At 35.7% G+C, this 14,777-nt stretch overlaps 1 protein-coding gene across 1 annotated transcript in view; it reads right to left on the bottom strand.

Annotated features, from left to right (window-relative positions):
* The window catches only part of LOC123865412 (Down syndrome cell adhesion molecule-like protein Dscam2), a 154,788-nt gene that overhangs the window by 61,467 nt on the left and 78,544 nt on the right, over positions 1-14,777 (bottom strand). The window contains exon 6 of the mRNA XM_045906412.1: positions 13,771-13,799. Coding sequence (XP_045762368.1) covers positions 13,771-13,799 — 29 coding nt within the window. The remainder of the gene's footprint in view (positions 1-13,770; positions 13,800-14,777) is intronic.

Below are 14,777 nucleotides of genomic sequence, written 5' to 3'. Positions count from 1 at the left end.
TTTGCCTCTCGCAAATTGTCACTCCACCGTACACCTTAACAAGGGAGTACACTGCCACGACGACTAAGGGAATACAGAATCACACGAACTAGATAGATACGTACTCCCAGTACATAAATAAAGCCTGCTACGATAGAAGGATAGGTAATTTTATAAGCCCCCGACCCAAACAGAGGGGTGTTATAAGTTTGACGTGTGTATCTGTGTATCTGTCTCTGGCATCGTAGCTCCTAAACTAATGAACCGATTTTAATTTAGTTTTTTTTTTTTGAAAGGTGGCTTGATCGAAAGTGTCGTTAGCTGTAAAGGTGCCCACGCACTCGAACTGCACGGCTGCGGCAATGACGTACGCGCGTCGCGGCTGGAGAGAATATCGTGCGGGGCGCTGACGCGACGCGCAGTTCCGCTGCAGTGCAGTTCAAGTGCGTGGGCACCTTAATCTAAGAAAATCGGTTCAGCCATTTGAAAGTTATCAGCTCTTTTTTAGTTACTGTAACCTTCACTTGTCGGGGGTGTTATAAATTTTTAATTTACACTTGTTATGCGAGTAAACGAGCAGGCGGAGTGTGTGTGTGTGTGATGGAGATGTGGCGCGGACACGTCATGTCGATACGTTTGATTAACTACCTTATAATATTATGACTGCCCGACAACTAAAAGAATACAGAATCACCCGAACAATATAATATCTCTGCCAACAATATACATACATAATATCTATATATAAATGAAGCCTACAACGACAGTAGGACAGGTAACTTTATTCTACGAGTCAGTCCTCTTAGTCTTCGACGTAACATCAAGTTCACGCTGATAATAGGTATTTTCTAGTTCTAGGTTCTAGTATTCTAGATCAGGGTTCTTTGTTATTCTGACAACTTCAGATTTTTTGAGAAAATTCACTAGTCACTTTATTAAGAATGTTCGATTATCGTCAAACATCGCTAGTCGAATTTTCGTACGCGGACGTTGGTACCTACCAGACACGTTAGATGCACGGCATACAGTTGGATTCAGGTACAAAGAGCTTTATATGTATTCTGGTCTTCATACTGTTACTTCTACTTCTGTTAAGATACTGTTCTTTTATACTCACAATGAAAATATCTACTGGTAATGAAAGGTCGAAGAACAAACCAATCACATGACAGGTTGTGCGTTATTCCAATAATTTATAATAGTTTCGAGTATCTGCTATACTATGACGAGAATTGAACTTTGTATCGCCAACTAAATCACTAAATTAACCACAGCGCAAGTTTGAGGTCAAAATTCCTTTTTTGTAAAGCCACGTTGCCTCAGTCCATTAAAAATGTCTTATCCTACGGTGTAAATGTATTTTGTCGCTATAACTGAACAATACAGCTTTGGAAAGTGGGCTTTGGTAGCCATTGTTTATTCATTCATTCTGATCGGTTACTGGTGTCCCGTGGGAAACGTGGACCATCTTGCCGCAATCTCTGTTTAATTATCAAATCCCTGAGCCCCAGAGAAGACTACCTACTATGTACTACTAAATACCTAGGACTATGTAAAGCCAGAGCTTATAATCAATTATTCCGATTTTGACTCTAACGCAGCTTCTAAATGAATCATTGTGCTTACATTATCATAAATAATAAGTATCCCAAAATTACCAAAAAATATGCGCAATAGGTATTAATGTTTAAAAACTAGCAATAGTCATTATTCGTTCTTAAATGTTAGATTTTCAATTACTGTGTAGACTGTAGGTAATAACATAAATATAAATCATATTTGTAAAACTTACGCAGTTTTACAAATATGATTTATATTTATGTTATTACCTTCACATAGATTTTATGTCCCAGCTTCTTTGATGAACTATTTTTAAAGATCATCAGCTGATCATCATCGTCACTACTGACTAATATCTCCTCTCAGAGTGAGTGAGGTTTAGGCCATAATTTACCGCAGTTGGCCAATTCAGACCTCATGCACTTTTGAGAACATTTTAAAGAACTCTGAGGTAAGCAGGTTTCTTCACGATGTTTTCCTTCACCGTTAAAACAAGTGATATGACCTTGTAATTATGGCATTGTAATAACTATGCGTAGATAAAATAATATTCTGTTGAGCTTTGTATGTATTTTTTCTCTACTAATTTTGTGGTGTACAATAAAAATATATCCATTCATTGATTCATTCATAATAATTAAAAAAAATATTTTATACTCAACTCAACGACAAACATTGTTACTCTAGAAAATAATACGACAGTAGCCGAGTAAATAATCATACTTTTTTTTATTAACTTAGGAAGGTAACACGTTCCAACTTTTGTACTTACAGTTTTTTTGTCCTACGTTGTAGGAAGCTCGTTACATACAAGGGTTTCGCAAATAGAGCGCCGTTTTTCTTCGTATAGACTCAATTGAGCCCCTTTTGTTTCATCCCCTTGGGCCCTCCTTAAATGATGATAGTCATACCCTTTGTTTGGAACAACCCGAATTAGGGTGACCTTTTTGTTGATTATATCGTCAGTTGAGAGTTTTATAACATAATAGTTTCCCAAGGTTCTAAATAATTAAACAGCGCGCTTCTAGATCTTCGGTAATCAATAGAGGTCCACTTCTGGGCATAGATTTCTTATAGGTTTACCAACGCTGCACTTTCCGATGCGAGGTCACTATTCTAGGACCTACCTCAACGTCTATCAGTTTTTCAAACTATTTGACCAACCCATTGCCACTTCAGCTTCGCAATCCGTTGAGCTATGTCGTTTACTTTGGTTCTTCTACTGATCTACTTAGTTATGATTTGATTACGTAAAGAAACTCCCAACTCTCTCTCTTGAGATTCTCTTCATTGCCTGCCGAGTGACTGAGCCTTCTTATATAACGAACACGTCTCGGATTGGTCATTACTAGCAACACGCACTGTTAGCAGACTTTGGTCTTCAAGCACTGTAAAAGTAAAGTAAAAGTAAAATATTCTTTATTGTACACCAACAAGACAGTAAGACTGTAATATTAGACCTAGTATGTTAGACTAGCAGATACCAAAGCCAACTGTCTATATCCTCGTGAAATCGCAAATATACATACGGCAAACTCGGTTTGCGATTTTGTTTTTAAATACGAGAAAATGCTGCAGATATTCATAGACGGCGAAGATCACTTAACATCAGGTGACTTGCCTTCTTGTTTGTTCGCTATTTATATATAGAAAAACTGATGAGCGGGTTACGAAGAGTTTTACCGAAGCATACAAATGCGAGTCGCAATATGATTTCATTAAAAGTTCCAGTCTCTAGTTGGCAAAAAACTGATAAAATAAAAATTAAATTAAAAATTTAAAAAACCCCCGACACATAAACCTCTAAAAAGTAAAAAAATAATAGGTAAATATGTATGGGCCCTTTAAGAATAGTATAAATAGTAAAGTTTTATCCAAGCGCTCGTTGCGCCAGGGGACCGCTACCTATCATAAACTATGAAAGTCATCTGTTGTAGAAAGAGTCTTTAGCGGTCCCCCGACGCAACGAGCGCTTGGATAAAACTTTACTATTTATACTATTCTTAAAGGGCCCATACATATTTACCTATTATTTTTTTACTTTTTAGAGGTTTATGTGTCGGGGGTTTTTTAAATTTTTAATTTAATTTTTATTTCACGCTTTTTAAACTTTATTCATAAATTACCGTTTATTTGTGCCATTCTAAAACCCAATTTCTATAATAATATAAATCCAATAAGGCAGCTAATATCTCTTCAAAAGTAACATCAATGTTATGTTAATTATACGTTCCATGAAATATTTTTGACCGAACATCACTAAATCAAGAATTATCTGAATGACTCACATAGTTTAACACGACCAAAACGAAATATCTGTTTCTAACATGTCGTTGCTTTAAAAATGTACCCATTTTATGTAGTCGTATAATAGTTCGCTTTTCAAGATATACCTACGATTAAATTAAAATCGACTTTCACCCGATGAAATAAGGAATAAAGTGGCTTGTATTTCATTTTGTTTGTTATTGCATGTCAAATTTTTATTTGACATAACTTTCAAAAACCGGTCAAGTGCGAGTCTGCCTCACACATGAAGAGTTCCGTACAAGTTTTTTTTTATGTAATGACAATTCAGTTGTCGGATTTTTCTCTTTACTTGGGCCACAGGAGTAGAGTGCTTGGGCTATAAGATATTGCTACCTGCCTTTCATGATTCTACGTAAACGGGAAGTACCCAATTTATAAGTTTTGATTCTCTTGAAAGATGACACACAGACAGACAACGAAGTGGTGAAGGAAAACACCGTCAGGAAACCTGCATGCTTGAGAGTTGGCCATAATGCTCCCTCAAAGGTGCGTGAGGTGTGCCAATACGTGCTTGGCCAGTGTGGTAGCTTCTCATTCTGAGAGGAGACTTGTGCTCAGTAGTGAGCCGGCGATGGGTCGATCCTGATGATGATGAATTTTAAACGTATTTTGTCAAAGTAAATAAGCTGAGTTCAAGCAGATAAAATAAAAAGAAGGTGCGCCTAATGCATCATCCAAACCTGCGCGACAAAGCGACTACGATGCGGGAACCTCAGCCGCGCGGAGGGTCATCGCCTCCTACGATATTTAATGGTGCCATGCACACCTACGCGACTACAACAGTCGAGGCTACCTACAACATCTTTTTTTTCTACAGATACCTACTGAACCCTAAAAATAGTTTGACTATGGTTTGGGTTTGGGTTGATTGTTCGTGGCCTTTGGTTGACTGTTGGATATTATAATTGAATTAATGTTTTCTCGTTTAACTGTGATTATAATATTTTATAAATTAGAAACTCCGCGCCTACGATCCAAAGTATCGGAGTTTTCCAAAACATTATTTTCAAATAAATAATTATGTATCTAGGCAACGTCCATATTGATAACTTGACAATTTGCCAATTGACATAATATTATGAACCTCTGTTACAATAGTGAAAGATCCCAGGGCCACCAGCCGTCACGTATTTTCTGACGAACGAAATGTGGACGATTGAGTAGTGTTACTATGTACTAAGAACGCATGCCTACAGACCTGCTAGCTTGCTTAGACGGCCAATTTTCAGGTATCGGGTAATCAAGGTACATAAAAACATTACTTACCTCACGTAAATTCTCCAATTTTTTTAATTTTTAGCAGATTTTTTTAATATTAATAATTAATTGACATAAGTAAACTATAAGAGAGTGAGAGAGAAGTCAATATATCCTAATACATGTCTTACTCAGTCTCATGCGCGTAGATAACGATGCCCTCGCGCTCAAACCCACAGAGGCATTAAAATTGAATTTAGGGGATGATTAGAATTATTAAGTACTTCCTACTTACATGATGTAGATATAGATAATAGAAACAATCTCGATCTGTATAAATTATATACATTTATATATAAAAAAATACTTCCTCCGGTTAAAATTTTCAAAATAAACATTACATTGTAAAGAAATAGGCCAGTCTAGTATAAGTATGTATAGATTTGTACCGAATCTACTTAAAAGATTCATGAAGGTAAAGTTTACAACAATGTTGAATAAAAATACCTATCTACTTAACAAAACTTAGTAGATAAAGCTGTAAGTGTACCCAAAAGACTCAGAGCTTTTGTTTTCAAGATAAAAAGGCTCTACAACTATCGATTCGTTACAGTAATGGTTACTATTACTAACTGAAGTCTGAAAGAATGGGGAATCGGTTCGCAAAATTAATGTCCGCAATACGCTGGAAAGTAGGAAGATTATTTATTGTTCTCAATGATTTCTTCTCTCTGTGTGTGTTTATTTTCTCATTGCTGAGGGTCGTTATCATGTCCATTAAGAATATTATAATAGTAGGAGTTTTCTTGGGACAATAATGCGGTGGGTTCACACTTCCCAAATACACCCGTATACAACTCGACTAAGAACAAAATTTTGACACTATTTTTACAGTTATTATCAATTACCAACCTATTAGGTACTAGTCGTTATTTCTTTCCTATAGATACTTAAATGATTAGATAAAAATAAATTTGACTATTATAATACTCATCTCATCTAGACTCACTCATCAAGACATTATTTCAACAAATTCCTACATTTTATTAAATGAACGAATAATTCATTCATTCATTCTAAAATGAATTTTTTAACAAAGTGCCTACCTTCACAAAAAAACTTTTCTAGTGATTTCACATAATATCTATACTAATATTATAAAGAGGAAACCTTTGTATTTTTGTATGTTTGTATTGAATAGGCTCAAAAACTACTGGACCGATTTCAAAATTTCTTTTACCATTACTTAGAGGGATTCTTCCGAATCCGTATAGGCTATATTTTATCCCGGAAAATAGAAAAAATAAATGTCCACCCGTGCGAAGCCGGGGCGGGTCGCTAGTATTATATATTTTGATACAAAATTTAATTTTAATGCATATTTTGAATAATTGGCTTTGACTTTGGCTCTAATCGTATAAATGACAGGCTCTATAAGAAATAATTTTAATATCTCATAATATTCAAATCCACCTGTGGCCTTAGGTATCAATTATATCCATGTGTAAGATGTGGTCCGTGGGGGTGTATGTGTAATGTGGTTATCTTTGTTTGTTACAGTCGTATATAAATTACATTTCTACAGTAGGTAGGTACGAGTACATCACGCAAAGCAACAGAAGCTCTTTAATTATTATCCGAGGAACGATGGCCTAAAGCTTATCGCAGATTATAGCAAGAGTCGCGTACGTCGACCGCATTGCACTTTACACTACACTGCCCTTCTTTTCTACTAGCTGATGCCCGCAGCTTTGTACGCGTGGATTTAGGTTTTTAAAACCCCGTGGGACCTCTTTGATTTTTCGGGATAACAGGTAGCCTATGTCACTCTCCAGGTCTTTATCTATTCAAAAAATCATGTCGATCCGTGTGCTCTGTTGCGACGTGATTGAATGGACAAATGAAAAACCAATAAACCAACAAACTCACAACAAACACATTTTGCATCTATAATATGGGTAGTGACTAGCATTTTGCCGTGACTTCGGTCGCATAGCTTTAACTATTTCTATGTAATTTCTTCAATATCTTATCTGTGGTTACGACATGGTCTAATGTACTTGCAAACTTAAAATACTGCTAGACGATCTTCGTCCGCTTGGATTTAGGTTTTTATTAATCCCGTGGGAACCTTTGATCTTTCGATTGAATATAGTTCAAAGCTATCTCTGTATCAAACCTCAAAATCGATTAAATGCCTGGTCGATGAAAAAGTAACAGATAGGCAGAAAACTTTTGCGTTTATAAAATCTATATTCTATATGGACTAGTATGGATAGTTTAGATACTCTTGATTCTTAAATAAAATACCAACTAAATCAAATTACAGTAACTTCTGAAGTATTCTCACAAGAATTATCTAATTTGACATATTTAATTTTAATTCGATTCGGCGTTCTAGTTTGTGTTATGTGAGCGCAGCTCTTGCGCCTCTACTCTAGTGTGCAATCAACTTAATGATGCGAGTAACGTTGGACTAAATTAACAAACTTGTTCAAACGTACCTACAGTCAGCGTGAAACATCCGAGCTCGGCTAATATACATCCAGGGATTATGTATTTACTGCTTTACTGTGTACAGTCAGCAGAATTAGTCGTTGCGTTAATTCTGAAGTAAGATAATCTTTCTGTACAACATACACTTTTTGGTGGTATTTTTTCTAGTTTAAAAATTGCGAAAAACCAAATTAAATTTGAATTTCGCGGGCAGGCCGGTCTCATGACCCTTAAGCGACAAGTTTTTCTATATCGATATCAACTATCGAGCTACATAAAATGTTATAAAAGCGTTAATCTAAATTAACAATCGTAATGTGTATAATATTCGATTGGTACTTTACTATAATATTAGTATTTTTTTATCGATCAGAAAAACCAATCCAAGAATACGACTTTATTTAATCTCTAGACAGAAGTCGGAACGACATTTTAACTTTTTATTAGAAAAAACTGCAAACACTTTGCTTGAAAGGCTATGTTAAACTTTTTATACTACCGAACTTGGCTGGGAAAGTTAGACCGATTGCTGAAAACTGTGCTCTAAGCTCTTTGATTTGAGTTTTAGTCGGTTAAGAAGTTAAAACTGCACTAAGGCATTAGTTAGAGAAGCTCTTTACTGAGCCGATTTAAATACTAGAAAGGTCTTTTATTTGGCTAGGTTTTTATACATACCTAATATGTAAATTAGTTTCCAGACTGTTGTGGATTCATAGATAGTAACATACATGATTAATATAGGTATAGGTACATGAAAATTATGTCTCTAATATGTGTAAAATATACTTACTGAAATAAAATGGACATATAAGCAGTAAAACTTAAAAATAACTTTTTCAGCAGGTTTTACCATCACTAAGTCCACTATTTTGTTAACCCCCGACCCAAAAAGAGGGGTCTTATAAGTTTAACGTGTGTATCTGTGTATCGGTGTATCTGTGTATCTGTCTGTGGCATCGTAGCTCCTAAACTAATGAACCGATTTTAATTTAGTTTTTTTTGTTTGAAAGGTGGCTTGATCAGCCGTTCAAATTCAAGCCGTTCAAAAAGCCGTTCAGCCGTTGAAAATCAGTTCAGCCGTTTGAAAGTTATCAGCTCTTTTCTAGTTACTGTAACCTTCACTTGTCGGGGGTGTTATAAATTTTTAATTTGTTAAAAACACTTGTTAAAAACAAAAAATACCCATAGATTTAGCGTGATGCGTGAAACTACGAAACAAAACAAACAATTTTTTCCAATTTAATGTTAATTTCATGTTAATTCGGTCTTTAATTTTAGTTCAAGAAAATCATCACCAAGTTATTCCCCAAAATCTAAATAAGCAGGTAAATGATCTAAGACAATACAAAGGAAAGGTAATATCACAACTTTTTGAAATCAATTTACTCGAGTCCGGGAGGAATTTCCTCTGGGAAATAAGGCACTTTGTACGTACCTGCTGCGTTACCAGATCGATTGGAAGAACAGAAGCGTTGAAGACGAATTGTTATTTTACTAGCATATACTTGCGAATTTTCTTTTCTAAATATAATATCAGCGTTTGTCCGTATATTTGCTTAAACATACAAAATGTACAACCTTCCGCATTATATAAGTTAAACAGAAAAGAAAACGGGATAAGTGTACCAATAATAATTGAAGAAATACCAAAAACTGAATGGCCAATACCTACTAAATTACTAACTGAGCTATTGCTTGTTAACTTGATAATCTACTAAATACTAGTGCATACTTTTAATATGTTAATTATACTTACAAAATAAATGATAGATTATGAATTGTTCATAATTCATCATTCGGCTCGGAAGATACTTATAAGTTTCGGCATGGACGGGACAGGGCTTTACTATGGCACCGTGTTCACAGTTCACTCTGCTGTGGTCTAATGTCGAAACACACAGGATTCAAATCCCGCCTGTAGCACCAAGCATGTTATAAATAAGTTACTAGCATTTTCCGCGACTTCGCTCGCATAAATTTATAGTCTCGGGAATAACGTACAACTATCAGTGAAATATTTTCAGATAATATGATCATTATTTCCGGAATTAATTACATCCTACATCCAAACTTACTAAACTTACCTCTTTATAATATTAGTATAAATTAAACGCATCTGCTCACACAAGAGTAAAAATATAAAATAAAACTTACCTAGGTACTTCCCGGAAAGGTAAGGTAATAGGCAACTCTTTGAAATCAATTTACTTCAGTCTGTAAAGGGATTTCCTTTGGGAAATGCGACACTTTGTATTGTTTCAGCAGATTGATTGAGGGAATGTGAGAGTTGAAGGCAGAATATTGCTCTATTTCAACAGCGACGTGATAGAACAAAGGTTGGGTCTTGTGACTATAGACAAGTGAATATTTATTATTACAGATATCATAAAGTATAGGTTAATACCTAGAGATCGGTTCCAGATCTACTCATCATCAACATCAAACTATCACCAGCTCATTACTGAGTACGGGTCTCCTCTCAATGAGAAGGCTTTGGCGATAGCCCAGCTCGCTGGCCAAGTGCGGATTGGCAAACTTCACACATCTTTGAAAACATTATGGAGAACTTTCGGACATGCAGGTTTCTTCACGATTTTTTACGCCGTTAAAGCAAGATATTTAATAACTTTAAATGTAGGTACATAACTCCGAAAAGATAAAAGTGCGTGCTCGAATCGAACCGACGATCGACGTCTTTAGGGTATCACCAGTAGATTAGCGATATTTGGTCGAAATTATGATAAAATTATCTTCCAACTCATCGCCCGATTACCTGCCAATGCGCGTGATGGGCTACTGATAATACAACGGAAGACAAAAGTGTAGACAAGTTGACTTTCAGTCTGCCAATTGACTGTCAGTCAACCATAGTCACGGTAATTTCATAGTAGTTATCCCATGTAGCTACGAAGCCACAGACAGACATACATATATACACACGTGTAACTTGTAACACTCCTCTTTTTGCGTCGCGGGTTAAATAAGTGCAGGTACTCTTCCCACTAAAGCCGGTACCAAAAGTTCAAAGATAGATGTTGTAAGACTATAAAATCTGTAGGTATAAACAAGAATCTATAAGTATATTATACTATGACTCACCTTTATGAGGTAACTTTTTAAAAGTCACAAACTCATTTTGAAAGCTCAGAAGCATCGTAATGATACGAGCGGTGTCGCAAGTTTATACGTCGTTAGCGAACTTTCGGGAAGTTTTTGTTCCACTTTTCTGGTCTTAACGCACTGTTGCAGGTTATAGGTAATTGCAGAATTTTATTGTAGCGCGGTAGGTGTACTAGGTGGTGCGCGCTTACCTTGAAGATGCATATTCCCTCTTGCATTGCTACTCAAGTTACAGCTACGCGGCAGGAACCAGCAGAACAAAGCACCATTAAATTAAGTAACTAAGTGTATTAGTGTTTAGAAACATGAAAAATTTGTATAATTTATGTAAATATGGTTCAGGATAGGACTCCAGCATATAAACCTATGTGGTTTAAGCTGGAGCCAAGGATAGTAAGATGCAAAAATTCTTTTTTTAACCTTGGATAGTAAAAAAATAAAAATTACTAGAGGAGACACTGTCGCTAATTCGGTTGTACACAGTCATGAAACGAAAACAGTTCTATAAGTACAAATTCAATTGTGATCTAAATATTACTTTCATAAAAGGAAAAGGTAAACGACTGCTTTATCAATGCACAGCTCAATCCACTGGGCGGATTGGGTTAGGCATGCAGATATCTAAGATATCCGATAAGAAATTGCTTTTGAAAATTAGCCCCTAAGGGAGTAAAGTGGGGGTTTGATGTAGTCCACGCGGATGGAGTCGTGGGCATAAGCTAGTTAGTTTTCTTATAATTTTCAAAGCATTCTTTACTGTAAAATAAACAGGATATGAAAGTTAAGTTAATACAAAGTTGTAACTTAACTACTTGAGTTTTGTGACTTCAACTGTTTTAGCACGAGCATGCTTTAGAAACTTGATAACGTTATCATACAAGTTGTGTAACAAAGTGGTTTGAATAAGTTTCTGGTCTACTTACCTGGTTTTAACGCACTGCGTTCTAGGTACACTCGTTGAACAATAAAACTAGTACTTATAGGGGTGAGAATATTATGTTGAATTGAATACCTACATATAAATGTCTATTTCTTAGTAATTTATAGCAAAATAATGATAACGATTAATGATACTGCTATTCCTCCAAAATCCGTAGTGTGAATAGAAGTCGATCGTACCTACTTAGTTTTAAAAGGCGTAGCGGTCTCTCAGTCGTTTAGAACTTGTTGGTTGTTACTTTAATACTTCTTAGCACCTATACTTTAGAGCTGCGTTATTGAAAAGTACTGAACTTATTCTTGATAACTTTGAAAACTATGAGAATACTGTTTCTTTTAAAAGTATACACTACAAATAGTAAACTTTAGAAATGAATAACTACTACTTAGTTTCTGGCTGGTTTTACGTCTATCTCGGTAGAATATGCATTTCCAACTTTTCTCTTAGAGGCAAGGTCAGTAAGGCTGTCTTTACACTCTGTTACTAAATGTATCAATTTTTTTATTTTGCTGTATTTTTGGTTTTTGAGTGCGGAATAGATTTTACTACGTCTTTTTCTTTCCGTTCAACTCCTGATGGTTGGGATGTGAAATCCCGTCAAGTATGGCATTTATCGTATGGCATTATAAGAATACATATGTGGCAACCCCACATCTACTAATGCCATACGAGTGCAAGAGTGCCACATCTGCTCTGCTTCTGCACAAACCTGGCATAAAAGGCCTACGCCTACTTGAATGAAATAAACATGGTAAAGTTTAAAACAGGCTCTAGATGAATTTAGCAAATATTATCATCATCATCGTCATCAGATAGACACTCAATGCTCTCATATAGGGAAAATGTATAGTTACAGTCAAAGGTCATAAGTCGCTTAGCACCTTAATGATCATATTCGCGTCATATAAAAGTCATAAGACAGGTTTTTGATGTAATAGTTTCACGGTATTGCTACTCGAATTCTGAGGCCGACCATACACGCTACATGCTCTCATATAGGACACACATTGTTCTAGTGCAGCGATTTTCATACGTCATGTTCTTGCACCGCCTGAATCCCTGTATCGGCTCTCTACGACTTATGATCTCGTCTGTGCACCTATTTAGTGAGGGGTTTGTGCTTTCCGGCGCGAGGTCACAATTCTAGCACCTTGGGACCTCAACGTCTATCGGATTTTAGAACTATGTGCCCTGTCCATTCAGCTTTACAAACCTCTGACCTATGTCGGTTATTCTGGTTCTAACTACCTCCTCATTTCCGATTTGATCAGGTAGAGAAACTCCAAGCATAGGCAAAGACCTAATTAGCAAATTAGATTAGTATAGGTCAATAATTAACTATTACATTATCTCAAAACACACCTGGCTAGACAGGCTAGGTAATCAATTATTTACTGACTAATTAGTATTTATTATCCCGAATGGGTTCCAAATTAGTGTGAATGTGCTCGTATTTCGTTATGTAAGCATAATTTCAATTACTTTTGAGGAATTTGGTAATCATAGATAAAGAACGATGAAAATTATAGAGACGAATATAATAACTACAAGCTAACTATAGAAGTATATGAAGAAATATCTTGGGTAAACAAGAGGACTTTCTTACCTTTTTATGTGATTAATACGCGGAAGTTTAAAGTAAAATAAGAGCGACGACAAAATTACAGACATTCCTTTCTAATACTAAGTATTATTAATTAATGTCCTTTTTAACCCCCGACCCAAAAAGAGGGGTGTTATAAGTTTGACGTGTGTATCTGTGTGTCTGTGTATCTGTGTATCTGTCTGTGGCATCGTAGCGCCTAAACGAATGAACCGATTTTAATTTAGTTTTTTTTTTGAAAGGTGGCTTGATCGAGAGTGTTCTTAGCTATAATCTAAAAAAATTGGTTCAGCCGTTTAAGAGTTATCAGCTGTTTTCTAGTTTTCTTGTAGAAAAGAAGGTTAGATAACCGTTAGGTTCATAATATTATGTCAATAGGCAAATGTCAAACTGTCAAGATGGACGTTGCCTAAATACATAATTATTTATTTGAAAATGATGTTTTGGAAAACTCAAATACTTTGGATCGTCGGGGGTGTTACAAATTTTTAATTTACACTTGTATTCTACTTGAATGTTGCGCTCAGGGAATGGTAGATAGGTAAATTAATATAATTGAACTTACCGATCGTTGAATCCCTGCTTATTTTAGACCTGAGAAAAAAAATCAGATTACAGACTACGTCAGCATGGATTAAGGTTTATTATTCTACCGATCTCTTTGATTTTCCGAGATAAAAATATTCGAGAGGCATAGCACCAAATTTCCTGTACCAAATTTTGTCAAAATCGGTCAACGAATTGGCCGTGAAATGATAACAAAGAGACACACTTTCGCATCTATAAGATTAGTATGGATATCAAAAATGTATCGAAAAAGCACCACGCATGTGTTTTTTAAGTGCCATCTTCACGGGCAAGAGTATCGCGACAAGTCCGTCCCACTATCGTCGAATACTTAATCATACTTACTGACTCCTATTTTATGTATCTCTACCACTATCGTGGTCAACATTCCACCAATGAGCACCTATATCAGATCTCATTGAAGACAAGCTAGTTTATTTTATATTAAAAACCAGTCAAGGACTAGCACACTAAGGGTTCCGTACCAACGTAATACAAGACTTATTACTTTTACGTTACAAGTTAATAATGGACAGCTCCATTAACATGTGCTGTGCATGTAAACTAATAATGACCTCATTTTTTTGTGATGTAACCACAAATTCACGGAAAAAAACCTGTTTTAGAATGTAAAAGTAAAGCCCTTTCATATGATACCCCACTTGGTATAGTTATCTTACTTTGAAAATTGAAACATATTTTTTTAAATGATGTGACCACAAATTCGTGATTTTCAGATTTATTCCTTTACTTGGGCTATAAGACCTACCCACCTACCCATGATTCTTGGTCAACGTAAAGAGTAGGTACCCTGTAGGTATTCCCTTTTCTTGACAGACACGACAGACAGACAACGAAGTGATCCTATGAGGGTTAATTTTTTTCTTTTTGAGGTACGGAACCCTAATAATTAGTCGCATTTAATTACACCCACAAAAAGGTAGCTCAACCACAGGCTCAACTAACGAATGTGGACTGTATAATTTTCAAAAGCAAAAATACATG

The sequence above is a fragment of the Maniola jurtina genome, chromosome 5 (assembly GCF_905333055.1).
Source record: "Maniola jurtina chromosome 5, ilManJurt1.1, whole genome shotgun sequence".
Taxonomy (NCBI): domain Eukaryota; kingdom Metazoa; phylum Arthropoda; class Insecta; order Lepidoptera; family Nymphalidae; genus Maniola; species Maniola jurtina.
Note: the sequence above shows the minus strand (reverse complement) of the source record. Positions and strands in the feature narration are given on the sequence as shown.